The following is a 27,495-nucleotide window of genomic DNA, read 5'->3' as shown; positions in this document are numbered from 1 at the left end:
AGTCAAGGTCTCAAGGCCAGCCAGCCTCCCCAGCCTCAGAGAGGAAACGGAAGAGGCACTTGGACCCAGTATCCCAGAGTGGGCGAAAGGGGTGGGCACCCGGACAGAGAGAGCCCTGGGGATTGGCAGCTGCTGTGGGCAGGGAGGGAAGGGGGGAGGGGGAAAGAGGGAGGAGTCAACTTGTACACGTGAAAAACTCCGGCGAGGGCCGGGCTTTTCCCTCCCACCACCTCCTCTCGCCCCCACCTCCTCCACCTCCTCACTTTCTTCCCCGCGCCCTTCCCCTCCCCTCTCCTCCTCCTCCTCCAGCTCAGGTTGCAGCTTCTCCTGGGAGCCGCTCACCTTTCCGGAGTGGAGGCAGCGGCCCGGAGCTCGGCCGGGACCCCAGCAGGGCCGGGGCACCGGGCTCAGTCCCCGGCGCCCGACGCGCGCTGTGAGCCCCGCGGGTGGCGCGGCGGGCGGCTCCGGGAGGAGGTCGGAGCGGGGGCACCGCGGCGCCCGGAGCGGAGCAAAGGTAAGCCGGGCGGCCCTTAAAGGCGCCGGGCTGTTTGCGTTGGGCGAGAGGCTGGAGGGCGACCCGGGGAGACCGGAGCCCGGAGGCGGTGCGCGTGTGGGGGGCGGGGTGCGCTGGAGAGGCCACTCCCAAGTTCCAGGTGCCCCCGAGCCAGGGCAGTTACGCAGTTGCGGACCCGCGCCGCCAGCATTGTCCATCTGGGACTCCTTTTGGCCCCGGGCTCCCGTCCGAACCCTACAAAGCAAAGTTTTCCTTTCAGTTGCGAACCAGGTGCTTCCAAAGCGCCTTGCTTCAGGGAAGGGCAAGGGTCAGGGTCCCGGGTGACCAGGGGACCCGAGCGTGTGGGGCCCCGATCACCGCCGTGAAGGGCTTTCTGGGTCTGGTGAACTTTCCAGATTGGCAAGCTGGGGGAAGGGGTGGTCGGGGAAGGACTGGGCCCAGGGGAGAACGTGGAAGGACACCCAGCGCCGGGGTTGCAGGGGCCTCTGGGGAATGCGCCTCTTCTCTCTGGCTCCGGAAAATCGAAGGGGCAGTGTCCACGTTCTGTCTCCCCCCATCAGAAACAAGGAGTTAAAGCAGCGGTGGGCAAGAGAAAAGGCTGGAGGAGTCACTGTACTTGGGGGAATTTGGAAGTAGAATTGGGTATGTGCAGGAGGCATGTTTTCACCCTGCTGGGGACCAGTTTCCGCGAGCGTCTGCGGGCATGTGGTGGGAGCTGTGCGAGGAGACAGTGGCTACTTTTATGTAATGAGAGGTCCACACTGCCCTGGGCACCTGTGGTCTCTTTTAATACCCTCTGATCCCTTCCTGGCAGTGACCATGAGAGAGCTAAGGCTGCGCAGAAGGATCAGGTCCCCAGAACTCCCAGGCCTTGGCTGCTGCTGTCTCCCACATCATACCTTAGCCCAGCTCTCCACAGCCTTCTCCAGCTGGGGCGTATGGCCTGAGCCCTGTGGCTCACACCGCCACTGGGTGGCCTCTGCTATCAGCACACTGTGACATTCTGTGTGTTACTATGCCTTCCCACCCAGTTCAGGCATGAAGGACATTCCTGGTTGTGGCTTCAAGGAGTAGAATCCTCAAAGTGACTTGACCGTCAGGCTGACTGGCAAGTCCCCAGAGATCCCCCACCATTGGCCTGCTGTGGGCAGGGCCTGAGAAAATGCCACCTAGGATCAAGAGAAGGCAAGGCTGAGGTTTGCATTCCAAGAGGGGCCTAGAGAGAGGGTCACTTAGCCACAGCAGAGCTCCTGTGCCAGCCCCATTCTAGGCAGCTGATGATCTAGAGGGCATGGCCAGGTCCTGGCAGTGGGGTTCCTAGGACTGTCCCCATCAGTTGCCCACACCTCCAGAAGGGTGGAAGAAGTCTACCATTCACGCCAGGAGGATCTGCTTCCAAACACATGAGGATTTTTCAGAGCCAGAGTAGACTTCAGTAAGTCGGCTTTCTGAATGCCTTAGCGGCTACCATTTATTAAATGTGTCACAACAACTTGATGGAGCAGGTATTGTTATTCTCATTGGACAGGCCAGGAAATGGAGACCAGCTTCCCTAAGGCAGAGTAGAGGTGGGACCCAGCTCACTTCCACCTGTCCCCAAGCCCGTATCCCCAAGCCTTGCCCTAGTGCACACAGGTCCCAGCGCATTCTGGTGCCCTAAGAATGAGGCTCCCCTTTGTCCTGTGCCAGGCAGAGCCAGGCTTCATCGTGAGATTCAAGAGAGAGGGGCAGATCTGAGGTGCCAATGGCCCCCAGGGCTGGGATCTCAGGAGACCCTTCTGTGTCGCAGGGATGCATGGACTGGAGGAGACAGGGCTACCTTTGGAGCTGGATTGTTTCCTCTACAGACCATCTGTCCTCTGTCTCCTCAAGCCTTCCTGTGCCGGGGCAACAGGCCCCACGCTGTACAGCAAAGCCTGTGGCCCTGCCCAGCCAGCCTCTCTTTGTGGGGTTACCCTGTTAAGGACCGCCACCACTTAATTCCTTCTTTCTGTAGCTCAGCTTGCAACCTGAAAGAGAGAGCACTTGGGGTCCTTGCTGGAATCCAGCCCAGGCTGGCTTTGTGACTCCCCTCTCCCCAGCAAACTCCTGAATTTCATTGGTCTCAGTTTCCTTCTGTGTGCAACAGGGCTTCTAAGAGGAAGGGTTGTATTAGGAATTAAGTGAGGTCACATGCAGTGCCCACACCAGTCGCAATGGTGGACGTTCACCTGCAAAGGGACTGTCCCAGAGATGGCACCGGAGCTGGCTCAGGTAGTGCCCAAGGTAGGCTTTCCTAAGCCCGACAGGCCCTGCCTTAGGCAGAATCCTTTCTGCTCTTCCATGCTTCAGATAGGAGAATGACGGTGGTGGAAACCTGATGGGGGGTCTGGAGATCTGGCTGGGGGCCCCACTTACTGGCTTCCAGAGTGAACTTGGCAGCTGCCAGCCTCCTGTGCCCAGCGCCTTTGGCAGGGTGTCTCTCCCTGGGGAACGTGACCCTCTCCTGCTGCTTGGTTATTAGCAGCCCCATCCTGCTCGGCTGTCTGTGAGGGAGGGGCTGGCTTGGATCCAAACCCACCTGATCAGCTTCCCCTATGGGAGTAAGTCACATCTCCTGCCCTTGGCCCTGTCCCCAGGTGAACTCTTCTTCCTCCTTCCCGGAACCCTTCACCTTTGCCCTCCAAACATTCGCTGCTAAGGTCACCAAGGTCAGTCTTGACCTAGCCTCTTCAGCTACAGCTCTGCACACACACACACACACACACATACACATACAGAGAGAGAGAGAGAAAGAGAGAGAGAGAGAGAGAGAGAGAGAACCCAGCTCTGCACTGGTTAGGGGCCTGGGTCACCATAGGACTGGTGGCCAGGCCTGGCAGGAGCAGGCCGTGGTGCAACAGCCAGTTGGGACAGGTGAGGGAAAGCTGTGGGGGTGTCAGCCAGGCCTCCTGTCTGTGGGGGGGGGGTCCATCTGCCTCCGAAGTCCCCGCGGCTCTGTGCAGGAAGAGATCTAGGAGGGTGAGTGAGGTTTGGCTTTGCACTGAAAAGGGTCTTGGAGCTCTCTGGCCGCATGTGTAGCCCTGGTGTCTCAGGATGCCCTAATAGACATTGGCTAGGACTTTAGCAGGCACAGTTGTAAGAGCTCTTCCCTGGAACTCTTTGTAATGGTTTCAAGTGTCGGCCCCCTGACCCGGATGAGCCCCTGTGGCTGCCTGACGTGTTCACCTATTGTTTGTATGCTGCATGTTCCTGTCTGTGCTTAAATCCTGCCTCCACCAATCAATAACTGCTTGCTTTAGGCTCAGTCACTTGCTCACCCAAGTTTGGGTTCCGTCTGTTTTGGAAGGAGAGGGTAATACTATTGCCTCCGGCCTCCAGTGAAATCACGTCCTCTATACTCAGCTTTTTGCTTTGCCTGATGTCATTATTGAGGGCTGGTGACACACGGAGTTGGCAAATTCCCTTTGACAGTTGTTGGTACCTCTGGCTTCCACTTGATATTTTCTCTAAAGTCGCGTCCCTATAGATACCAGGGCGCAGGCCCCAAATAGGAAGGGAATTCTCTTCTTAAAATGTTTCTTCCTTTGAACACCCTCTCCATTTTTACCACTGTCACATGAAGTTTTGTCAAAGCTCTACAGTGATTTTTGCCTGCAAACCTTGCTTCCCTAAAGGAGCCTACCCCTTTCTGCCTGGGGAGACCAGAGCCAAGCTTTCTTCTTAGGCCCCAGGCACCCAGCAAAGGAGATACTTGTGGAGTGATGGAGCCCAGAAAGGGACACAGCTGCCCCTGCCGCCCTCTGTCCTGGTGGGTTCCAGTGCCTAGAAGCATTGTGTGGTATGTGTGTACAGAGAGTGTCTCTCATAGCCGAAGCAGTACGGGGTCTCCAGACACAGCGAGGCCAGCAGAGGGTTACAGAGCCCCTGCCTGACCCTGACGTGGAGCCCTGCTGGCAGTGTGCTTGGTCGTGGCTGCGCCGGGGTTCACATTCTGTGCTGATGGCAGACCCGAGCGTGCTGCTGTCTTCCTTGGTCATGGGGCCCAGTAGCCATGGGGGAGTGACAGAACACGTGAGCTCCACATTGCAAGCCCACAGTTCTGATCTCAGCTCTGTCTGTCACTGTGAGTAGCCTGGGGCAGGTCTCTGCCCTTTCTAAGTGCTGCCTTCTTGGCCTGCAAAACCAGAGCGTGGACCAGGGAGTTTTTCCAGCCCCATCTAAGGTGCTGGCTGGTGGCTTTGGCCGGTGACCAGGACCCCTGGACCTGGATGCAGCCTTCTGGCCCTCCAAACTTTGGAGCCCAGCTGATGCCTGGTCCCTGGTTCTGTTATAGCTTCAAGGGCCAAGGAACCTAGAAAGCCTCACCCCTGTCAGAGAGGAGGGCGGGAGTCCCTCCTAAAGAGGTGGATGCTGAATTTAAAGAGGCCCTGAATGCTCAAGGGCAAGGTTGGCGAGCCGTATTTTGGCTAAACCCTACCTGCTTTTGTGTAACCCATGAGCTAAGGATGGCTTTTGTATTTTCTTTTCTTTTCTTTTCTTTTTTTTTTTTTTTGTCTTTTTCCTTTTTATCGGTACCGGGGATCGAACTCACGACCACACACTTGCAAGGCAGGTGCTTATGCTGCTGAGCTAAATCCCCAGCCCCGTATTTTCTAAACTGGATTGGGGAAAATTTTTTTTAAAAAATAGTATTTTATGACACTTAAAGAATTGACTAAAGGGCTGGGAGTGCATTTCAGTGACAGAGAGCATGCCTAGGATACTAACAGCCCTATATTCAGTTCCTAGCACCATAAAAACAAAACAGAGCAACACAAATGAACAAACAAAATCCTATAAAATTCAAATTTTAGTGTCCTTGGGTTTTACTGGCACACGGCCACACTCATTCATTTACAAGGGCAGCTTTGCATAGACGTAGCAGACCTGCGAGACCCACAGAACCTAAAATAATGGTTTCTGACCTTGTACAGAAAAAACTCCTGACCCCTGCTCAAGATAATCATAGTTCTCTCTAGGCCTTGCACCAAATGCTTCTGGAATCTCAAACTCAAAACTACTTTCATTTAAAAAGAAGCATTGCCATTTTCTTACTAGGTAAGCAGTAAATGCTCATTATGGAAATGTTTGAAGATTACAGATAAGGAAAATGGAGACATTAAAATCACCTGTGACTCCCCCCTCCCCCCGAGATAACTACTGCTGGCACTTTGCCCTGTGCTTTCTGGATTATATGCGGTGTGTTGGCGTGTATACACGTGTGTGTGACTAGGATGCCTGTGTCTGTCCTGCACACATACAGATTGTATGCATCTACCTTCTTCTCTGGAAAACAACTGTCAGATGGGGCCCAGGATGGACATTCAGACAACAGTGGCCGGTTGGGCCTGCATGTCTGAGGCTCAGGGGCTGGAGGGGCTGGAACTGTGGATCTGGGAGTCATCGGCACATGGGTGGTGGTTTCTACCATGGGGAAGATGAGGTCACACAGGAAATGTACATCAGGGGGAACAGCAAAGGGCCCAAGAGGGAACTCTGAGCATGTGGCCACTCAGGGATAGGTAGAGGAAGTAAGTTCACCAGACTTGGGCGGGGATGGGGAGGCGACCCAGGAGGCTGAGCAGTCACGGAGGCCAAGGCAGTAGACTGCCTGGTGGAAGACAGAAGACGTGCCTCGCACTGAGAGATGCCTGTGAAGTGAGTGACTGAGTGACGGGAAGAAGCCCTTTGAGAAACCTGAGCCCTGGCTGGTGAGTGACACTGACTAGGAACATCTAGAGAACAAGTGTGGGCTCTTCTGGGGCTCCTCAGAGGAGGCCATGGCAGCTGGGAGGAAGAGTTGGCGGCCCTGGGGAAGGTGGACCATGCAGAATGAGGACAGGCCATCCAAGTGACCAGAGACCCTGGGGAGCTGACTGTAGGAACCTGGCTCTTGCAGGTCAGCCACTCAGCTTGGAATGAGACAAGTTGGGGGAAGACTGGCCAGGGGTTCCTGTCAGAGTGTGGACATGGGGTGGTGTGGTCCAGGCTGGTGGGGCCGGGGTATAAATAGGACTGTGGTTGAGAGATGCTGGGAAGTCTTCCCCGCCCCCTCCCTGCTCCTGAAACTTCAAGGTCCTTGGGGAGGCTGGGGTTTAAAGGCCCTTGCAGTTCTGTTGCTAAAGTTAGGCATGGAGAGGAAAATCAGAGTTGTGAATAAAGACCCATGACCGGCTACCAAAAAAGCTGGGCTTCCTGCACTGAGATGAGGGGAGCAAAAGGGTGCTTGAGCTTGGTGCTCTTTGTTTGTTGTCTAAAACCTGCGGGCCAGCAGTGTCTGTGCTGAAGCAGGCGGAGAAGAAACAGGTGGGAACTGTTTTTTGAAGATTTAAGGAGGACCTCGGAAGAGGCTCCAGGCTGTGGATTTAAATTTTTCATAGGTTTTAATTTGTAATTGACTATTAATAATTATATTATGGGGTATAATACGATATTTTGATGTATTTATATTTTGTGTAATGATTAAATCAGGATAATAGGCACATTATCATCTCATTTATAATTTCTCTGTAGTAGGAAAACTTAAAATCTTGCCTTCTAGCTGAGGACATTCCTCAGTGGCAGAAGCACCTACCTGGCAAGCTCAAGGTTCTGAATTTGATTTCTGGTACCAAAAACAATCTTGTCTTCTAGCTGTTTTGAAATGTAGAGTATATTATCAAGTCTCTCTGCTATGCAGCAGAATACCAGAGTCATTTTTCCTCCTTTAACTTTGTCCTCGTCCCCTTGAGTCCCTTCTACTTAACCCTGGTGACCGCCAATCTGCTTTCTACTTCTGTAAGTTTGACTTTTTAAGGTTCCACACATGAGTGAGGTCACTCTGTATTTATCTATCTGTGTCTGGCTTATGTCACTTAATAAAATGTCCTGTGTGTTCACGTCATAGTATCCCACTGTGAATCCACCATGTTTTACAAAGCCATTCGTCCGCATCCTGGTTACTGTGGATAACGCTGCAGTGAACGTGGAGGAGAAGGCATCTCTTCATCATACTGATTTTAGTTCCTTTGACATATGCCATCACAGGGATCGATGGATGGTGGACTGAGTGAGGTGGGCAAAGACCTACCTGGAGGGTCTTTAATGAGCCTCCTAAAAGGAACTGAGGACCCCTCCTGTGGCTGGGAAGGGAACAACAGGCTTTGTCTGGAGCAGGGGGATGTTACAGGTCAGAGCTGTGCATGCTCTGGCCCATTTCGGCTGCCTATGTCCTGTGTGTCCTGTACTGACAGAGGGCAACTTGCCTATCTTACTACTTGGAAATTCAGAGCCTCTTTGTAGGTTGCAGACCAGCTTTCTCAGGGTCCCCGCAAAAGTCAAAAAGATGATGTTATTTGTGGCTCTGTTCCTTGAGGCTCATGGAGCCAGAGAGCTGCAGGGCTGATGGAGAGCTCACTCAAGAGAGCTAGCAGTGAAGTCCTGAGGGGTCAGGAGAGCCATGTGCCAGGGTCGAGGCCAGGGCTTGAGCCCAAGCAGTGCACCTGCCCTGTGAGACTCTCGGAATCTGCTCTAGGTAGGAGGGGGAGGAGGAAGGTCCCATGGCCCTGCCAACACTCTCCCCACAAGCTCTGGAAGCCCTAGCTTGACACATGTTGGGTTGGAATCTTTCCTTTGGATTTTCTCACTGTGGTGTGGCACTTCCTGCCCAGAGACCTCCACCAAGATCTTGCTTGGGGAGCCCTGCCCCTTCTCCCCCAGGCTCCCTTTCCCCTGGCCATGGGGGCCATATAGTGGCTGAGAGTGGAGGGCTAGGTTAGGCCGAGGCCTCAAGTCTAGCCTTCATGTAGTCATTCACTGGTCATTTGCAGATTCACTCTGAGCCAGGTGTCATGTCAGACACTGGGTCACAATGACCAGGCAGACTTGCCCCTGTCTTCTCATAGGCAGACTAGGGAACCAGAGCAGTAAACCAGTACAGTGTGGTGAGTCAGGGACTCTGCGGGGACATCACAGTGCTATGTGGGCATAGGAGAGACACCTCACCTGGGGACAGCAGAGTTCCAGGCAAGAGGAGCCAAGAGGGGCAAGTGTAGAGGTGTACGCCTGTAATCCTAATGCTTGGGCACCCAAGGCAGGAGGATTGTCATAAGTTTGAGCCTAGGCAACATGATGAATTCAAGGTCAGCCTCAACCACAAAGCCAGACCCTGCCTCAAAAACAAAACCAAACACAGAGGGCACTGTGGAGGGCACCTGGGCAGAGGTCACTCCTGACCTGAGCCTTTTGCTGACTCCCTGACCCCTGCCAAGGACAGGATGCCAATCCCATGTTCGGTTGCCTCTGAGGCCCAGACATCAGGGGGCCAGTGCTGCTGGATGGACAGCCCCAGCTTGCTGCATTGTAACCAGAGAGTGATTAGGGCCAGGCCCACCCTAGCATACTCCAGCCCTGAGCTGGCCTTCTGGGGACAAGATAAGCCTAGAATAGATTTCCCACTGGTGGAAGGTGGAAGCAAGGACACATTTACAGCACACAGCAGCTTGTTTGGAGCTTGAAGGTGATTAAGACACACACAGTCTTTGTCCTTGCGGGGCCCAATATTTGGGGAACTATTGCAGAAAGAGGTCTCCTTTGGCCTCTTAGTCATTTCTGTCACAGACCAAGTACCCGTTGGGTTCTGTGCCCTGTGCAAGGTGCCAGGGCAACCAGAATGACAGCAACCCTGTTCACGCCCTGAGGACAGCACAGCCTGTTACAGTACACACAGGCTGCCGTGGGAGCCACAGGGAGGAAGGAGATGTGGCTGTACCCAGCTTTCCAGGGGAAATGATCAGAGTTGAGTCTGGGCGTGGCTTTATCAGGGAAGAATTGAGGAAGGACATTCCAGGCCACAGAGCTGGTGTGTGCAAAACCATGAGTGTGAGTGTGGGGTTTTTCCTGGGAATGTCAAGTGGGTTCACTCAAACTGGCCCTTCTGGGGAGGGGTGAGAGCTGACACTCAAGAATACTGAACTGAATTCCAGAAGCCTGGTGTGTTAGGCCATAGAGTCTGGGCTTTTCCTAAGGGCAGCATTAGCCTTAGAGGACTGGAGGTAGCAGTCAAGGACACTGAAGTATAGAGGTGTCTTCCCTGGTCACAGTGCTAGTAAGTGGGTTCCTCCCATGACATCCATGGTAGAGAATTTTGGGGCTGGACACATACAGCCATCAGGATGTTTCTAACCAGAATAAGACGCCGTACACACTCTACCACTGAGCCAGCCACCCCTACCCCCTCTACGCATAGGGAAAAAACACTGTAGGGTCCAGGGCTGCATCTCTCCAGCAGAGACACCTCTGAGCGCCACACGCTTCACTTCCTACCCTGGCCTCTCCTAGGTTTCTCCTCCTTGTCCCCCAAGGCCTTCCTGCCTGCTTCCTGTATTCCGAACAGAGGCTGTGGGAGGATTCCCCGAGTTCTATCACCATCCAGAGCTCCATTCCTAGGCAGGGTGACTGCAGGCCTGTCTGTCCACCTCTGTGCTGAAGCCCCAAGTCTGTCACCTCTCCCATCTGGGCTGGGACCCGAAGAGGTCAGGGAGGGGGTTGCCAGGCTTCTGCTGCTGTCACTGCCGAGGCTCTGCACAACCTCTGGACTGCCTCCCCCTGAGGTTTGCTGGCCCTTGCTGAGCAAGGTCAGCTGGAGAATGCAGGAGATGCTATCTGCTGGCCCCCTGCAGGCGCAGCTCTCCCTGGGAGGAAGAGGACGGAGCACCTCTGACATCTGCAGACTTGGGCAGCCAGCCTTGCCTATTGTGGGTCTTTGAAGTTCAGGCCCAGAGTGGCTGAGCAACCAGGATGGGGCAGGGAGTAGGAGGCAGAGGATGCCAGAAGGGTCATGGCCAGCGCTCAGCATGTGGGATTGAGGATCAGACTCATTGGGCTTCCTGAAGTGGACAGCTGTATCCTTCATCCCCTGCCCCTGGGCCCTCAGAGACCGTGATGCAAAACAGAGCTCAGTAAAGAGAAGGACCTGGGGCAGCATCTGATAATGGGTGTCTGGGACACAGGAGGTACCCACGTGTGCCCGGTGGGCCAGGGCGGGGGAGAGGCAATCAGTGAAGCAGAAGCACTGTAGTGGGAGTGGGAAAAGGTCAAACCAGGAGCATGGGGGCCAGACCTTCCAGCCTCGGGTATGGGCTTGTTAGGTGGAAGGGAAGGAGGCGTGGAAGAAGTTGGCTGAGCCAAGTACCCAAACCTGGCCCTGAGGCAAGGCAAAGCTGCCCGCCAGCTTTCCATGCCTAACTGCAGCTGGGGCTTCGGTGGGCAGAGGCTATTTCAGGGCCCAGATGCTCTGCTGACCTCCTGCTCTCCTTCACCTCCTCCAGCCAGAGAAGGGGCAGGCGGGGGCCGGCAGAGGTGTCCAGGGCAGAGGGCTGGGAACCACAGGCTAAGTGAGCCCCAGGCTCCTGATGCATGTCAGAGCCTTTCTGCTCTCCTAAGCAGGGCATGAGGCCTGTCCCACTGGTAGCCACATCTCACTTCTGGTGCTAGCCCTGCCCTATGTGGCCTCATGGTGCCATCCCCTGTAGGCCTTTGAAGCCCTCACAGTCTGGTGGTACAGCCTTGCTGAAGCTGACCATGCCCTTCTGATTCCTGGCCCCTGTTTATGTCTGAGCAGACACCTGAGAGGAGAGAACCAGCATCTTCTGGACGCTGTCCCTGGGCAGCACCATGCAGTGTGGGCTCCCTCGTTGGATGTTGAAAACAACTTGCCCAGTACCATTCTGGTCTCTCTGTATTAGTCAGTGTTTCATTGCTGATGTACTAACTAATGGGGGAGGTACTTGCGTTGGCTCACGGTTAAGAGGGTTCAGTCCGTGGCAACCTGGCTCCATGGCAGATCCAGAGGGGCAGAAGAGCCTGGTGGAGGAAAGTCACTCACTTCATGGCATCCAGGAAGCCAGGAGGAGAAGAGCCGAGGAAGGGATCAGGGACAAGATGTAGTCTCTGCCCCTCTAACCAACTGGGCACATCTGACGGTGCTTTACTGATCTTGTAGGCATCTCTCAAGCCAGTCAAGCTGGCAGTCAGATGAAGGCTCACACTTCCCAGCAACTCTTCCATTCGCAGGACCCCTGAGCTCCACCAGTGACCAGGCCATCCTTCTGGTTGCTCAGCTCAGTCCTCTCTGTTCATGTCTGTGTGATTGCTTTCTTGCCTCCTTGTACAATCTAGACACCTGAAAATCCTTATGACTTTCAACTAAACCCTGAATCCAGTCACTTCTTACTAGCCACTGCATTCATCAGTTCAAACCTTTCTGTGGCTTTCAAGGCCAAATACAGCTGCTCTGCATAAACTTCTGGCTTCCTCTGTAGCAAGATGGCTGCTCTTGACAACTTACTTCTGCCTCAGGACCTTTGCACCTGCTCTTGTCTTGCTAGTCTGCTCCCCTGTCTTCTCTGGGAGGCCTTCCTGACCACAGTATTTTAACTTGCAACACTGCACATCTCACATGTGCACCTCTCTCCTGCACGATTTTCCTTTATCATACCTACCACCACCTATTATTTTATTGTCTGCACTTCTTTACCTGCATTCACATGTAGGGGCAGGAAACTGGAGACAGTACTTGCCTAGCATGCCTCAGGTGCTAGGTTCTATCCCTACTCCTCACCCCCCCCCAAAAAAAGGACAGGGGATTCTCAGTGCCTACCACTACCAAGCATGTAGTAGATACTCAATAAAAAATTATTGATTGACTGAGCCAAAGTTAAGATCTTCACTGTGATCACATGGCCTATACGTGAGCAGTGGCTTCAGAATCTGAACCTGGGCTCATAGGCTGTTGATCAGAGTGGGAGGGAGACCTGGAACACTGGCCAGCATCGCCAGCTGAGACCACAGGGAAAGTACAGGGCTGGGGAAGGCTGCAGCCAGAAGAAAGGAGCAGTACGGTCAGAGTCTGCTCTTGGCAGCAACCAGGAAATTGCTGCGTGATTCTGTGCAAGCCCGTCGGGGCCTCCGCATCCTTGCTCATGAGGGACAGAACGAAGGCCCCTCCGGCGTTATCTTCCTCTGCTGGCCTCGCTGGAGTCCACCTGCCTCCCTGGATGCAGGGTGGCTGCCACAGTGCTCTAGCTTCTCCTTCCTCCTCCTGTGCCACCAGCTTTTCTGGCCCCATTGAGAAGTGCTGGATGGCTGATGCCTGCCCAGCGGGAAGTAGCCACGGCACATGGACAGTTCTACCCTCTGACCTGGGAGGGAGCAGTGGACAGGCTGGCTGGGTCTGCCCGGCCACCCGCAGCTCCAGGGGCCTCTGCTGCCGCCCCTGCCCCACACCACTCCTCTGCCCAGCACCCCTCAACACCCACTGCCCTGACACCAGTTGCACAAAGACAGCTCCAGATGTCTCCCTGGCCGGGGGACAAAGGCCACACTGTGCCTGGCCCTGGACTGGCCTCAGGCTGTGTCACACTGAGCCCTTCTGTCCCAAGTTGGGGGTGAGAGGCAGACAGCACCAAGGTGACAGGCCTTTTTCCTGTTTCCCTCCCCCCTCCGCCCCCCAATCTGAGAAACTGACTCTCCCAAGAGGAAAGTGACAGAAGCATCTTGTGTCTTGAGCTTGGGAACAACAGACCAGTCTCTGCCCAGTCTGCCCTGTCACACCCAAGACCCTGCCCAGTTCAATGCCCTGATTGTCCCCAGCAGAGAGACATCCCCCTGTGCTTCACTCACCACTCCATCGCCTGCCTCCCGTCCCCATCGGGAAGCCCATCCCTGCATCTGACCTCCATCCCTCGGTGGCAGTGACAGCCACTTCCTCTTGGTCTGTTCACCAGCAGTGGTGATGCACAGGTGGTCCCCATCCCTTTGGTCACTGTGACCCATGTTCCTGCTCCAGTCCAGGCCACCTGAGCTGGTGCCTCCTTGCTTCTAATGGAACTGTGGGGAGAGCAGGTGCGATTTGGGGCTGGCTATCCTATCCTGCAGAAAGTGGGGTCCTCCCTCCCCAAAGATTTGGGTAAGCTTCTCTCCCCAGGGGCCAGATTCATGGCAGCTCCTGGTAGAGTCCTGAGCTGCAAACACAGCACACCATCCCATAAATCCCAGGCTGGAGGATGGCTTAATGGGGAAGCCCTGTTTTTAGAAAGGGGTGTAGCAGGTCACTCTTGGCAGAGCACAGCCCTCCAGGAGCCATGTCCCTGCCCCCCAGGTGACCAGGACGGAGCCTGGGGAGTGAGTCTCTGCAGTGTAGATGTGCTGCTTCCAGGGCAGAGGCGGCTTTTCTTATGGGGGTCTCCTCTTCTCCTGGGCCTCCCCCACTCCTGCTCAAGGGGTCCCGCCTCAGCACAGAGTATAGTCCAGCCCGGCAGAGAATCAGCCCTTCCCTGCACCCAGAGTGTTTCCAACCATGGCTCCGAGTGCAGATCATGGGACGTGCTGCTGAGGACTGTGCTCTCCCCTGCACACAGCAATGCATGCCCATAGTCTCAGCCTTTTGGAGGCTGAGGCAGGAAGGTCACAGGATGGAGGCTGGTCTGAGGAAGTTAGAGAGCTTGCCTAGCATGCTCAAGGTGGGTCCTGGGTTTATCCCCAACATGGGTAGTGGAAGAGAGCAGTTCTAGAACCTAACAGTGAAACCCAGGAACCTGAATGTTCTTTTACACTGCTACGGTGATGCTAATGTTCAGGCAACTTGGCTGACAATGATTTGTACTGTATGGATATCGCTATGGTCCTGCCTGTGGGGAAATGAGAGCCACTGGATAGGATGTGTCTTTTTGTCCCTGGGACCTATCCCTCTCCACAGGAGGCATCCCTATGTGCCCCTGGGTGGAAGCGGGTGCCACTTCCTGTCAGACCAAAGGCTGCACAGCTCACAGAGCCCTGCCACAGCTGAAGCTGGCTGGTGGGAGGGTGTGATAGGGACTCAGGACCCTCCTGGGCTGGCAGGAGGTGGCAAGGGGACTGTGCTTTACATGCCTATGCAATCTCAGTGCCTCCCACAGGCAGCACACAGTAGGTGCTCAACCCTTGGTGTGTTGGGCTGAAATGCATCAGCCTTCAGGGTCCCCGTTCGGCTGGCGGTGAGTATCCGAGCTTGACTCTGAGATAGCAGTCTGGACCTCGGGAGCATGCAGGGTCAGGGAGCAGACCCTTTCCAGGCTGGCTGAGGACACAAGGACGTGATCATTAAGTAAAGCAAACATGTTACTGACCCATAATCCTTTAAACCAGGAGGATTCAGGAGGGCCTGGTTGCCTTGGCAACTAGGTGTCGGCCAGCAGCAGGACTGAGCATCCTCTAGGCGTGGGCTCTGGTGCGTGGGTGGAGCTGGGAAGGTGGCCAGTCAGCCCCCCCCCCCCGGGGCTGGCCCTGTGGCCTTGGCAGGTGTGGGGGTGGGTCTTTGTGCAGCCCACCACCCTCCTTGTCCCCATGGCAGCTTGGCAGAAGGCAGTGTGACAGAGCAGGATGAGGAGGCGGCTCGTTGGGAGCTTAGGGAACCGAGGGGAGGCGGGACAGCCCCACTGGGTTTTCAGGACCAGAGGAGGAGGGGAGTCTGGAAGGAAGTGACAGGGTGTTCCCTGTGCAAGAGGCTGAGCAGCCAATGGGGAGCTGCTTCTGCCTGGGGAAGGCCCCTGGGTGAGCAGAGCACCCCCTGCATGGTGTTCTCCACATAGGGTGCCCGGTCTGCTCAAGGCACTCTGGCAGGGGAGGGACTGCAGGGCTCCTTTTTCCTGTCCCTGCTTCCCCTGAGACCTTCCCTGCCCCTGGTCCTCACACCTCAGCTGGAGAGAGGGTGAGGCTGAGCCAGGTTCCCTTGAACCGGTGGCCCTTTTCGTGGCTCCTGGGGGTGCAGGACAAACCAGAGGGGTTTGCTCATGGTGTTGTGTCCAGAGAGGGTAGGCCGAGGTGAAGTCCCTGAAGTCCCTCCATCAGCAGAGCTCCCCAGCGACTGACACAGTCACTGGCTTATGAGGTAGCCTGGGCCCACCAGGTCGCCCACTTCAGCAGCTGAAGTATTTGCTGTTCCATCTGATGCAGGTTCTGACCATCTCCCCAGGGGAGGGGAATCTGAAGGGCTGAGTCACTGAGGAGAGGAAGTAGGTGGGGTCCTCCCAGAAAGAAGCTTGGACTCTGGAGAACACACAGCTCCCTGAGTGTAGTGGCACGCGTCTGTAATCCCAGCTGCTTAGGAGGCTGAAGCAGGAGGACAGCAAGTTCTGTCCACCTGGGCAACGGTGAGATCCTGTGTCAAAACGTTCAAAACAGAAGGGGTTGGGGTGCAGTTTGGTGAGTGAGCACCTGGCTTTGATCCCCAGTACCAGTGAGAAGGAAGAAATGTTTTGCAGCATGCAGGACGGCAGGCTTTATGAGAAAGGACCCTGAAGCCACACCTGAGATACACTGGGCACTGCCTTTTCCTCTCAACTCTCTGTCCTAGGACCCCCATCCCCGCGGGCCCCTGATTATCATGAACAAGATGAAGAACTTCAAGCGTCGGTTCTCCATGCCCCGCACGGAGACCATAGAGGAGTCTTTGGCCGAATTCACCGAGCAGTTCAACCAGCTCCACAACCAGAGGAATGAGGGTGAGGGCCCCACCTGCACCTCTCTACCCCGTTGTCCCCCAGGGCCCTGCAGACCTATCTTCCCCGCCTCCGAGGGGCGTGGCTGGGCTGGGGGCGGGGCAGAGCAGCAGGGACGGGAGCTTATGGCTGATTGGCTGATTCCTGTGCCTTTCAGACCTGCAGCTCGGTCCTCTTGGCAGAGACCCCCCACTGGAGCCCAGCCCCTTCTCCCCCACAGATGGCGGGGAAGAGCCTGGGACACTGTCCCCTGGCATGCAGTACCGGCGAAGGCAGAACCAACGCCGCTTCTCCATGGAGGTGAGGACTGCCCTCCTTGGCTTGGCAGGCCCCAGCTGCAGAGGTGTGCCTTTGAGCCATACTTTGGGGATTCAGATCCCTGTGCTGCTATTCCTTAGCTGTGTGACTTCGAGCAGGTTACTCCACCCGTGTCTTATGGTCTTCTTGTCCTTAAAACGGTCATGGTGAGGATTAAATGGGTTAATATACGCTAGATTCTTGGTACATTCCTGGGATAGAAAGGCCGAGCAGGACCGTTCTTTGCCCCATATACGTGTGCCAAGCATAGGAGAACTAAAGTCACAGAACTGCGGTGTCTGGGAGGGCAGGGGATTTAGGTTCCCCTTCTGTGGAGTGGTAGTGCCGTGGTCGAGAAGGAAAGCAACTTTCTAAAGTCACACAGCAATCCTAGGTGTTCACCTGTGTCTCGGGGGCACCCCCAAAGCAGCTGGGAGCCTGGAGTTCCAGCCTGGGATTTGGCCCTGCTGTGGTTGCTTTACCGGGAAACCAGTGAGAGGCAAGACCCAAAGCCCTGGCTCCCCTCTGAGCCAGCAGGGTGTCCTTTGTCACTGTAGGACATCAGCAAGCGGCTCTCGCTGCCCATGGATATCCGCCTGCCCCGGGAGTTCCTACAGAAGCTACAGCTAGAGAGCCCAGACCTGCCCAGGCCACTCAGCCGCATGTCACGCCGAGCCTCCCTGGTGAGTCCTAACCTGGTCAGAGATCTTTAGGGTGGGACTCTGTCCTGGCCCAGCCTGACCAAGGCCAGTAGTGGTTTTCAGAAAGCTTTCTAGGACTCTGGTGCCACCTGCTGGCCACAGTGACTTCAAAGCACTGGTCTTCCCAGATTAATAGGCATTTCCTCGCTGTTCCCAAGGAGCTAAGCTCTAACCCCTCTCTGGGCTTAGTGTCCCCATGGTGGACCAGCTGCCCTGTGCTTCCCAGTCCTGGCCACCTGTCATGTTTTTAGGAGCATTTTACAAACACAGATCCTGGGCCTACGATGTACACCTGCAGAATCAGCCTCTCTAGACGGAAGCCCAACAGTCTGTCCTGTTAAGACTTGGCTGCACCTAGCTAGAAGGAAGGGGTGTGCACTGAGAAGTGGGTTCCAAAAGGACACTGATGTGATGAGAAAAACACACCGCACCTGTGGGGAGGAGATAGCCATCTGAACAAGACAGAGATGGAAGCTGGACAGCCCTGTGTCCCCAGTGCCACGGGAGGGAGACATCACACTTCTCAGGGGCCCTCTGTTGTCATGGGGATGAAGGGAGACAAACAGAAGGGGATGAGTCTGTTCCCTTCCCTCCTGGAACCTGGAGGTGGGGGAAGGTGGAGGGATGTGGGGGCCCTGGGGCCGCTGGGACCTTGGCTCTCACAGCACCCTGTTTCTTCCTCCAGTCAGACATCGGCTTTGGGAAACTGGAAACATATGTGAAGCTGGACAAGCTGGGCGAGGTAAGGGCTGGCTGCGTCTTCTCCGGTGACAGACATGGGCTCTGCCCCCCACAGCACCGCCTTAAGAGAGATGCACCCCCGCCCTGGCCATGCATCCTGGCCCAGCCTTCTGCAGGTGTTGCTGGGGCCCCAGGTCCTGAACAGGGTTCGAGGACAGAGTAGCCTGTGGGCTCTGGGGTACTTTGCTTCTGCCGGTGCTCACACCTGGATCAAAATGCCAAGTCTGCCATTTACTAGGTGTGCGAGTGATAGGCAGTGATGTGACCTCTCTCTGTGCCTCAAGTTCCTCCTCTGTCGAACAGGACTAATTGTTCTCTCCAGGGTTGTGGTGAGGATTGAAGATGCATGACAAGCACTTAGCCAGCTCCTGGCACATAGCAAGGGCTGTGTCGCTGAGCTAATTCTGCAGCACTGTGTTGGTCTGTGAGCAGGCCGGGAGCAGGCTCAGACTCACAGAGAGGCGGAAGGCCCTTTCCCAAGGGGGAGACCCCTGCCTCCAAACATTGGTGTGATACGAGAGAAAACAACACTGGCATTATAACACAGGATGTCCAGGGCCAGAGGAATGAGCAGTCCATTTTGACCCGGAAGCTATTAAGGGTACTTCACAGAGGAAGTGGGCTTGCAGGAAACAGAATTTTGTGAAGGGAGGGGTGCACTGATACTAAAGGGCCCAGCCTAAGCCCCAGATGTGGGGAGGGTCCTGGGCTGAGGGGAGCAGTGACTGAGGGCTGACAAGTGGTCACTCCCCCGACCCAGGGCACCTACGCCACAGTCTTCAAGGGGCGCAGCAAGCTGACAGAGAACTTGGTGGCTCTGAAGGAGATCCGACTGGAGCATGAGGAGGGAGCACCCTGCACTGCCATCCGAGAGGGTATGTGCAGGGGCCCGGGACCCGCATTCCACCCCCGGGGTGAGGGGAGGCTCAGTAGCCTGGGGCAGACACCATTGCTGACCCCAGGGAGAGGACACCAGGGACCCAGGCAGGCCTGTCTCCCCAGTGTCGCTGCTGAAGAACCTGAAGCACGCCAACATCGTGACCCTGCATGACCTCATCCACACAGATCGGTCCCTCACGCTGGTGTTTGAGTACCTGGTGAGCCAGACTACAGCTGCTGCAGCAGGGCTGGGGGGGGGGGGGAGCTGAGGGAATAGGAGTGGTCTAGGGGAGTCGCAAGCCTTGTTCTAGAATCAGGTTTTCAGATGCTCCTGGGCAGGAGTGGACCAAGCACTCAGGCCTAGCAGTAACTAAGAGCCAGGGACCTGTGTTGCAGGACAGTGACCTGAAGCAGTATTTGGACCACTGTGGGAACCTCATGAGTATGCACAATGTCAAGGTGAGGGCCTCACGGTGGCACCCCATCCTTCTTGACACTGCGTCGCCTCAGCCCATCATGCTGGCCTTTCTCACCTGCTGAGTACACTCACAGCTTAAATGCAGGAAGGATGGATAGGATGCTACCAGTCAGTGAGTCAAGGACCTGGGACTGGCCCCTTGCCCCTAAGAACCCAAGTCCTCCACCACAGTCTAGTTACATAGCCCATCTCTAATGAAAAGGACCAGTTTTCCCATCTGTCAGGTGGGAGCATGAGCTACCTGCCAGGATGCATGGGGGAAGACTTCCAGGAAATTCAAGGGGTGCAGGACCCCTTCCGGTGTTTGCAAAGAACCAAGTGCACACATCCCACACGGGTGGTTTCCTGCCCCACTCTACCCCGTCACACTCTCCAGCTTGAGGATTTTGGCCTCCTGCAAATTCACTGCTCTTCTACACAACTGGGCCTCCCCTCTGGCGGGGATTCCCTTGTGTGCTGGGGCCCGGGATGGGCGGTAGGGTGTTAGGAACCTGGCATCCTCTCCAGAGATGTGCTGCACCCCACTTCCCATGCCTGCCCCCATTTCAGCCCCGGGCTTGAGGCAGAGGCTTGAAGTCTCACAGGTGCAACAGGCCCCCGAGTTCTACTTCTCCTTTCTCTCCCTGCTTCCCAGATTTTCATGTTCCAGCTACTTCGGGGCCTGGCTTACTGCCACCGACGCAAGATCCTGCACCGGGACCTGAAACCTCAGAACCTGCTCATCAATGAGAGGGGCGAGCTGAAGCTGGCTGACTTCGGTGAGGCCGGGGCAATGTGGGGGTCTTATGTCACTGAGGTGCCCAGCCACCCCAGGATGTGGGTGCTGTGGGGGAGGGTTTAGCAGTCAACACTGAGCAAACATTCAGTAACATGCCTGTCCCTAGGGCTGGCCCGGGCCAAGTCAGTGCCCACAAAGACCTACTCCAATGAGGTGGTGACCCTGTGGTACAGGCCCCCCGATGTGCTGCTGGGATCCACAGAGTACTCCACACCCATTGATATGTGGTGAGTGTGACTGAGGGTTGTAGGGGGCTCCCACACCTAGACTTCAGAAAGAGCCACCTGATCTCCCTGACCAAAGCCGTGTGGTTCGTTGCCTCTGCGGATGTTGAAAGATGAGCCTGCAATAGATGAGGGTTCCCCATCTTACACAGCTCCTCCAAGCCTGTGTGTTTGAAATACAGACCTGCCCGAGGGTACAGGAGAGTCCTTCCTATTATAAGGATAATGGAATTGCCCCCAAGCATCAGTTCTAGTGGTACTTTTGGAAGGAATACTTCTTTTTATGTTAAAATTAACAGATCAATGATTTGGCATAAATGAAAAACCAGCCCAAATTTGAAGCTGAAATTTAGATGTCTGCCAAATGCTCCTGTGCCTGTGCCCAGGGCTTCCTAGGAGAACCCAGGTGTGGGCCCTTCTTCCAGTCGGGCCACACTCCAGACCACACCCCAGAGTAAGAGCAAGAGGTTGTACCTTGCTAAGGACCAGGGCATCCTCCAGAAAGGGGCTGCACTGGGGACTGGGCAGTTCCGGGAGCCTCCTGCCGCCAGAGGCAGGGTGTCCTCGGTACCTGGGCGAAGCAGCCCTAGGAAGGGCGTCTGCTCCTCCCTGACATCTCCTGCCCCTTGCTCCCTGTAGGGGCGTGGGCTGCATCCACTACGAGATGGCCACAGGGAGGCCCCTCTTCCCCGGCTCCACGGTCAAGGAGGAGCTGCACCTCATCTTTCGCCTCCTCGGTCAGTCTCTTGCTGTACCCGCGCTCTGGCCACCAGAGGGCGCCAGCACTTCGCCAGCTCAGGCGCACAGAGGACCCGGCGGCCTCGCGGCCGATCTCAACCCCGCAGGATTCCGGTGCCCTCAGCCGGTCTTAGCTTCCTTCTCCGGCTTTGCACCCCTCACTCACCCCCTCTCAACCCCTTCTCGTCCTTCTAGGGACTCCTACAGAAGAGACGTGGCCCGGCGTGACGGCCCTCCCAGAGTTCCGAGCTTACAACTTTCCCGCGTATCTGCCGCAGCCGCTGCTCAGCCACGCCCCCAGGTAACAAGTCCCCCTAGTAGCCACGCCCTTCTAATAGCCACGCCCACTGTCCCCTCCACACCCCAGCCAGCCTGTGCAGCAGCACCTACCCCTTGCAGGTTGGATACTGACGGCATCAACCTCCTGACTGGCCTCCTCCTGGTGAGTGATCTGGGGTTTGGGGACGGAAGCCCCAAGCCCTGCCTGCCCTGGGCCCCAACTTACATGGTTTCTGTGCTCATCACCACGGGACTGTGTGCCTGACACCTGGGAGGAGCTCTGCTTTCCATCCTCTGCCTTCAGTGCCCCAGCTTAAAGCCCAGACCTTAATGTGGACTGCTTACTAGTGGGGAACTTCTGGCCGTGTTCCCGAGAACCTGTCTGTGCCTTCGTTTCCTCACCCGAAAAGTAGAATTGGTAGTTCATTGCTCATATAAGACGGTAATGAGGTACACTGAGGTGCACCAAGACACCTGTCTTGCTGCAAACACACCAGAAAGGGAGAGTAGTTTTCCTGCCAGTAATGGCCACGCTTGGTTGATGATGATGGTGGCCCGTGCATCTGAACCTTCATTCCCAGAGGAAGTCCATCCTTGTAGTCCCATTTCTGGTGGCTGGACACGTGGGCACCTGAGGCCTGAGACAGTCCGGGTGGGGTCAGGTTGAGGACAGCAGCTGACCCAGGCCCTCCACCTTGGCGATCTAAGTTATCATGGAGGCTGCATTGCCCGGAGGGGTCCCCACAGTGCCCAGTAGCCCACCCTGTGTGTTTCAGTATGAATCCAAGAGTCGCATGTCAGCAGAGGCAGCCCTGGCTCACCCCTACTTCCGATCTCTGGGAGAACGTGTGCACCAGCTCGAGGACAGTGAGTGTTCTGATGGGGCAGGGCCACGCCAGAGCCGGGAGTGCGTGAGAAAGCAGAATGAAGAGGCCCGAGGCCAGGTCCACTGAGGTGCCTTAGGCATGTCGCTTCACCCTATAAATTCTCCTTTGGATCTAAGGGGCACAGAGTCTGTGGATCTGACTGTGGTCCTGACTGAAGGGCTCCCCAAGCCAGGGTGCCCCAGCTCCACCCTCTTCTTTTCCCCCAGCTGCCTCCATCTTCTCCCTGAAGGAGATCCAGCTCCAGAAAGACCCAGGGTACCGTGGCTTGGCCTTTCAGCATGCAGGTAGGGTCTCGGGGGACCTCACCACCACTCTCGCTGCTAGAGGAGGTTAGGCGGACTACCTGTCCCCAGTGAGGGCTCCTGCTGCGGGGAGCAAAGATGGGCCCAGCAGTCTGCCTACGATGGGGAGTCCCCCACAGGGAGGCTGGGAGGTTTCTCTACCCTAACAGCACCCCATTCAGCATAGTTCTTGCAAAGGTGCTTCTTCTGGTGCTTGCACCCTGTAAACTGTGAGCCCCCTGGCCAGTCTGCATCCAGGAGAACTGTACTGTCTGGGCCAGCTGATGGCCTTGTATTATTTCATTTAATCTTTAAAACTCTCCATGAAGTTGGCACCATCCATATTCCGCAGTTCACAGCCAGCCTCTAAAACGTTAAGTCACAACTTCTTATAGCTTGTAACAGAGATGGGATTTGAACACAGGACTGCCAAACTCCCAAGCACATTTCTTTGCTCACTTGTTCAGAGTGTCTGGAGGACAAGTGTCCCTCCTGATCTTGGGCAGCCTGACTCCTCCCTGAAGTCCCGCCTGTCCCCCTCCATTCTCCAGGACGCGGGAAAAACCGGCGGCAGAGCATCTTCTGAGCCGTGCACCCTCTGCTGTGGCACAAGGGACATTCGGTCATGTGAGGGACGAGGCCTGTGTGGCTGTAGGAAGACTGAGGAACAAGAGCCAGTGGCCAGCCTGGAAGACCGTTGGCCCTGCTGGGCGTAGTTGTCTCCTCTCCCTGCTTCCCACACAACCTTCCTGGTGGCCATGCCTGGACACCGAGCCTCCGTCACTCCCCCTGGGGCTGGGAGTGAGCCGCTTCCCTGAGAGGAGAGGAGAGGAGAGGAGAGGAGAGGAGAGGAGAGGAGAGGAGAGGAGAGGAGAGGAGAGGAGGAGCAGGGGAAGGCCAGACCCTCTCCAGCCTGAAGTGCTTGAGCACAGGAAAATTCAGGCATCGAGGAGAGCTCTGGCCCAGAGTGGGCTCTACTGTGCCTCCCCCAGGGCCTGCCTGCCCCTCCAGGTTGGCAGTTCTCCCTTTGCGCCCAGGATCCTGCACACATTTCACCAAGAGAGGATGTGGCCCCTCATGTGGGACTCAAGGGCAAATGCAACAGCAGAAGAAACAGCAGTCCTGTCTCTCATCCTCTCCCTCTTCTTCCCTCCTCACCAGAAGCTGTTTGTGCCCTTTTGGGCCAACGCTGAGCATCACAGGGATGCCAGCTGTCCCTGAGGGTGGCCAGAGAGCCCATCGGCGCTCCTCCTGCCTCTGGTCTGGATAGAGTCGCCTTAACTTGGCAGGTGGTGGTGTGCACGCTGCCCTCGGCACCCCGACCGGCTCCTGCCTGCCTGCCTGCTTTCCGAGGACTGTTCTGCCTGTCTTATCCCTAAGCACCGATAAGTCAGAGCGGGGATGGTGATCTGAGTGTGGCACCCAGATAATGCAGGGTCACCCTGACATTGGTGCCAGGCCGGCCTCGGCACCTTAGCACTGACACGGCTCCCCGTCCCCTCCTCCCCAGCCTTGTGCTCTGTCCTCGTGATCTTGACGCAGGTGTGCCGGAGGGTGGTCATGAGAGGAGGCGGTGTGAATGCCGCAGCGTCAGTAGAGGCAGGGAGCGGGTTGGATGGTGAGAGTCCCCTCCTTAACACGCAATGTTCCCAAGACCTCCTCAGCCTGGCTGAATCCTAAAGCAGAGGCCAAGGGGACACCTGGCCTGGCTTCCTCCACAAGCCCTGCCCCAGCCCAATGCCTTCAGCCTGAGGAGTGGGGTGGGGGTGTAAGGGTCTGGGCTCCCCCAGCCCTCATCCCCTCCCCCACTGTACTGTGAATGTCCTTTGAGTCGGCACAGAGACAGATAATATATTTAATTCATGTTGCACAGGAAGGAGCACCCAGTCTGGTACAGAGGTTGATGCCAAGGGAGAACTAAAGCCCTGCAGACCCAAGGATGTGGCTGGGCCTGGTTCCTATGTGCCCTGGGCTGCCATGGAAGACGGAGTGCACCAGGTCCAGTACTCCCTAGACGCCTCAGCAAATTGTGGGACCATGACTCAGGGAGTGTTTAGTGGCATCTACATGGGGCTTTTAAGCTGGACCTGAAGGAGCCTGTATTTATTAAGCTCTCAGCCATATGCCAGACACTTGTTTTATTAAATTTGCACAAGAACCCCTTTCTCCCTGTCTTGCATACCCTCATACATACAGTGGGTCCTCAAGGACTGAGTGACTTCCCCAGGGTACACAGCAACTTAGAGTCCCCAGCCCTCGCTCGGTCTTTAAGGCAGGAGCTGCACACAGCACAGAGGCCCAGGAGGCAAGAAGCAACTCTAGGAAGGGCCTGGGCAGACCTGTTTTGCTGGAATCCCTTAGAGGCCACCATGAGTCACAGGCATTGTGTTGCTCTAGGGGCCTAGGAGATAAATCCTACTGGACAGGCTCACCCCAGGCCTTGGGTACAGGTAAAGATAGTGGCTCCAGAAGAGAGAGTTGGATTCGGGAGCAAAGACTGGATATGAGCTGCCAGGGCTGGTGGGCTGCAGGAGCCATCCTCGAATTCCCCAGGGACCAGGCTGAGCCGCATGTCCTGGAGCCCAGGGTTTCCTGCATGCCTGACAGTCATTTCCAGATGCCACATGGCCTTTACAAACAGCAGCCTGCCATTCCACCAGAGTCCTGAGTCACTGACCTGCTGGCCTCACATTAACTCTCTGCTCCTGGGATGGGTCGGGAATGCCTGGGCTCCTGACTGGCCTTCTCTACCAAACTCATTTGGCAGGAGCATCTGTGATTTGCAGCAGCCCTGCAGCTGCTGATAACAGGTCTTATTCGATGACTGCTGCAAGGTAGAGGTGATACCAGCTCCCCACCCTACTGTGACCAGGAGCTGGCTGTCCCGAGCCCCAGCCTTCCTAGGAGCCCCAGGCACAAGCCCAGGGCTGATGCCAAATGAACCTGGGCCACCACACACTGATGCTGTAGCGAGGCCTGCCCCTTCCTTCCACTCTAAGCAACTCAGCCCCCTTAGGCCCATCCTGCCCTTTGCTCAGACCCTTGCGTCTACATGTGACACTCCACAGCACCCCCGCTGAACCATCTCTCTCCAGGGCAAGTCACCAGCTGGCCCTGCGTGGTACACAGCACTCCAGCCCTGTCCAAACTGCTCCTAGGCCACAGCAGTGAGGAAGTCAGCCAGATCACAGTCCAGTGGGGTCAAAGGCACCCCTAGATCAACACAAGGCAGGCACCTCAGAGTATCTGCAGTTTAAGAATCAGAGTAAAACAGGGTCAGGAGATGAGAGGCTGAGTGAGGGTGCAGAGTGGGGATCGGATACACCGGTTGAGGTACAAGTGTGGTCAGGGGCATCTGATGGGGTCTGGGGGAGCATGGCTTCAGAGGGAAGGAACCAAGTGGGTAGTCAGGGACAGACCATCCCTGGAAAGGCCCAGAAGGGAATGCGCTTGAGGAAGAGCAAAAGGCCACTAGTGAGACCAGAGCCCAGCAAACCAGGAAGGGGAACAGGAGGGCGGCCGCGTGCACGTGCCTGTTAGGTCCAGCTGGAAGCACTAGGGCCTGTCTACTGGCTCCAGCTCAGATGGACGCCTGCAGATTTGGTTTTTCTTTTTTTCCACCCTGGGTTGTTCCCCTCTCCCTCTTCATTTTATTTTATTTTATTTTATTTTTTGAGGTAAAGTCTGCTAAGTCTTCAGACAATGTTCAAGCTTGTGATCCCTTTGTCTCCACCTCAGAGGGTGCTGGCATTCTAGGTGGGTGCCACCATATCTAGCTAACATCAGACTGCAATAATGAGGCCAGGAATTAGGTTTTTTTAAATGCCCCTAACCTGAGGGGTAGGAATGTAGCACTCTGGTGGCATATTTACCAGGCACAGACCTGGCTTTGCACCCCAGCACCACAAATACAGAAGGTCCCACAGCACCTATATGTGCTAGGCCTCATTCTGTGGTGGCTGCTGCTAGTCTTACTGGCTCAGGAGGAAGCTGGGGGAGAAGCCCTCGGACTCCTGGCAGAGAAGGGAAGGCCCCAGGGAAACCCATACTGCTGCTATGAGGCAGGGGCTCTCAGTGGTTCCATTTTGCAGCAGAGGCCCTTGGGGTTAGGAGACTTGCCTGGTCCCCCAGAGAGCATGGTGGGTGGACTGTCCTAGTGGAATCCCGCTGGCTGCCTGCCTTCACCACGCCAGCTATATGGGGCAGGAGTGGAGTGCTTTATGTAATTACATGGAGGACCTGGGTCTCCCCCTCTGGTCACCTGAGAGCATGGCTGACAGCCAGCCAGGAGGCACCAAGGTTGGCCACCATCACTGTTCCCCCACCCCACCAGGTGTCCCCTGCCATCATTCGCCTTTTCCTCTGAACCCCCATCTTCCCACCATCAGCCATCTGGAAGGGAAGTGGTCCTGTCCCTGCTCCAGCAGCCGGGGCACTGTGGCTGGTGTCATTTCTGATGATCAGTGTCCAGCTCCCAGCAGGAGTGTAGTAGCTGTCCTCAGATGGGTAACCCGGGCCAGGAAGCACTGCTGGAACTGCAGAGCCACCTGCCACTGGCCTCTTGTTCAGCAATGTTTTCTCTCGCTTTCTCTCCCTTTCTGGGGTGCTAGGTACTACTCAGTATATATCCCTGAGTGACGCTTAGACCCAGAGATCAATATCCTGACCCAGCCAGGTGTCGTGACTGACTCAGCCGCTTGGGAGGCTGAGGCAGAGGGGGTTGCTGGAGCCTAGGAGATTGAGCCAGCCTAGGCAACATGGCAGGAGTAAAGTGGGCATGGGCGTGAAGCCCCACACTCTGCTGCTCCCTGGACTAGAAGTGGCAGCCCAGTTCCTTGTCTTCTGGTCTGCTGGGTTCCTCCCTCCCCAGTTCCCTCACTCCAGGCTCTAACTTGGTACCACAGGACTCACACACTGAGCCTCCTCCCTGGAGCTCAGAGTCCAGCTAGAGTGGCTTAGGATGTGATCTTTGCTCTCATAAGGTCTCAGGGTTTTACAAGATGAGGAACTTTCCATTCGTCATTCTATTAAAATTTACTGGGCTGCAGGTGCAGCTCAGTGGTACAGTGCTTCCCTGGTGTTCATGAGGTCCTGGGTTCTGTCCCTAGCACCACAAAAATAAATAAGAATGGATAAATAAATAGATAAAATGTTTTACCATT

The 27,495-nt window shown here is 55.9% G+C and overlaps 1 protein-coding gene across 8 annotated transcripts; it reads left to right on the top strand.

Moving 5' to 3' along the window:
- Positions 1-380: 380 nt before the first annotated feature.
- Positions 381-27,495, top strand: Cdk18 (cyclin dependent kinase 18). Of its 8 annotated transcripts, none has more exons than XM_063240107.1 (17): positions 389-514; positions 15,506-15,702; positions 15,906-16,053; positions 16,271-16,350; positions 16,905-17,030; positions 17,734-17,790; positions 18,550-18,664; positions 18,792-18,886; positions 19,065-19,127; positions 19,781-19,904; positions 20,031-20,151; positions 20,788-20,885; positions 21,082-21,187; positions 21,286-21,328; positions 21,942-22,032; positions 22,259-22,336; positions 24,207-27,495. In XM_063240107.1, exons 3-17 carry the CDS (start codon positions 15,936-15,938, stop codon positions 24,422-24,424), a joined length of 1,533 nt encoding a protein of 510 aa, XP_063096177.1. In that variant the 5' UTR covers positions 389-514; positions 15,506-15,702; positions 15,906-15,935; the 3' UTR covers positions 24,425-27,495. The 8 variants fall into 8 exon arrangements, with proteins under 8 accessions (XP_063096178.1, XP_063096180.1, XP_005005925.1 ...); XM_063240105.1 differs by having other exon boundaries at positions 16,208-16,350; XM_063240112.1 differs by having other exon boundaries at positions 22,885-24,491.

Source organism: Cavia porcellus, unplaced genomic scaffold (genome assembly GCF_034190915.1).
Source record: "Cavia porcellus strain 051 isolate PalLab524CR breed Dunkin Hartley unplaced genomic scaffold, mCavPor4.1 scaffold_29, whole genome shotgun sequence".
NCBI lineage: Eukaryota > Metazoa > Chordata > Mammalia > Rodentia > Caviidae > Cavia > Cavia porcellus.
Note: the sequence above shows the minus strand (reverse complement) of the source record. Positions and strands in the feature narration are given on the sequence as shown.

Bases quoted from the DNA above. Each gene is read 5' to 3' on its own strand.
- Cdk18 (XM_063240110.1), top strand. From the start codon at position 15,936: ATGAACAAGATGAAGAACTTCAAGCGTCGGTTCTCCATGCCCCGCACG. The intron at 20,152-20,787 runs GTGAGTGTGACT...TGCTCCCTGTAG, and splicing joins TCCACACCCATTGATATGTG to GGGCGTGGGCTGCATCCACT. The intron at 20,886-21,081 runs GTCAGTCTCTTG...TCGTCCTTCTAG, and splicing joins CCTCATCTTTCGCCTCCTCG to GGACTCCTACAGAAGAGACG.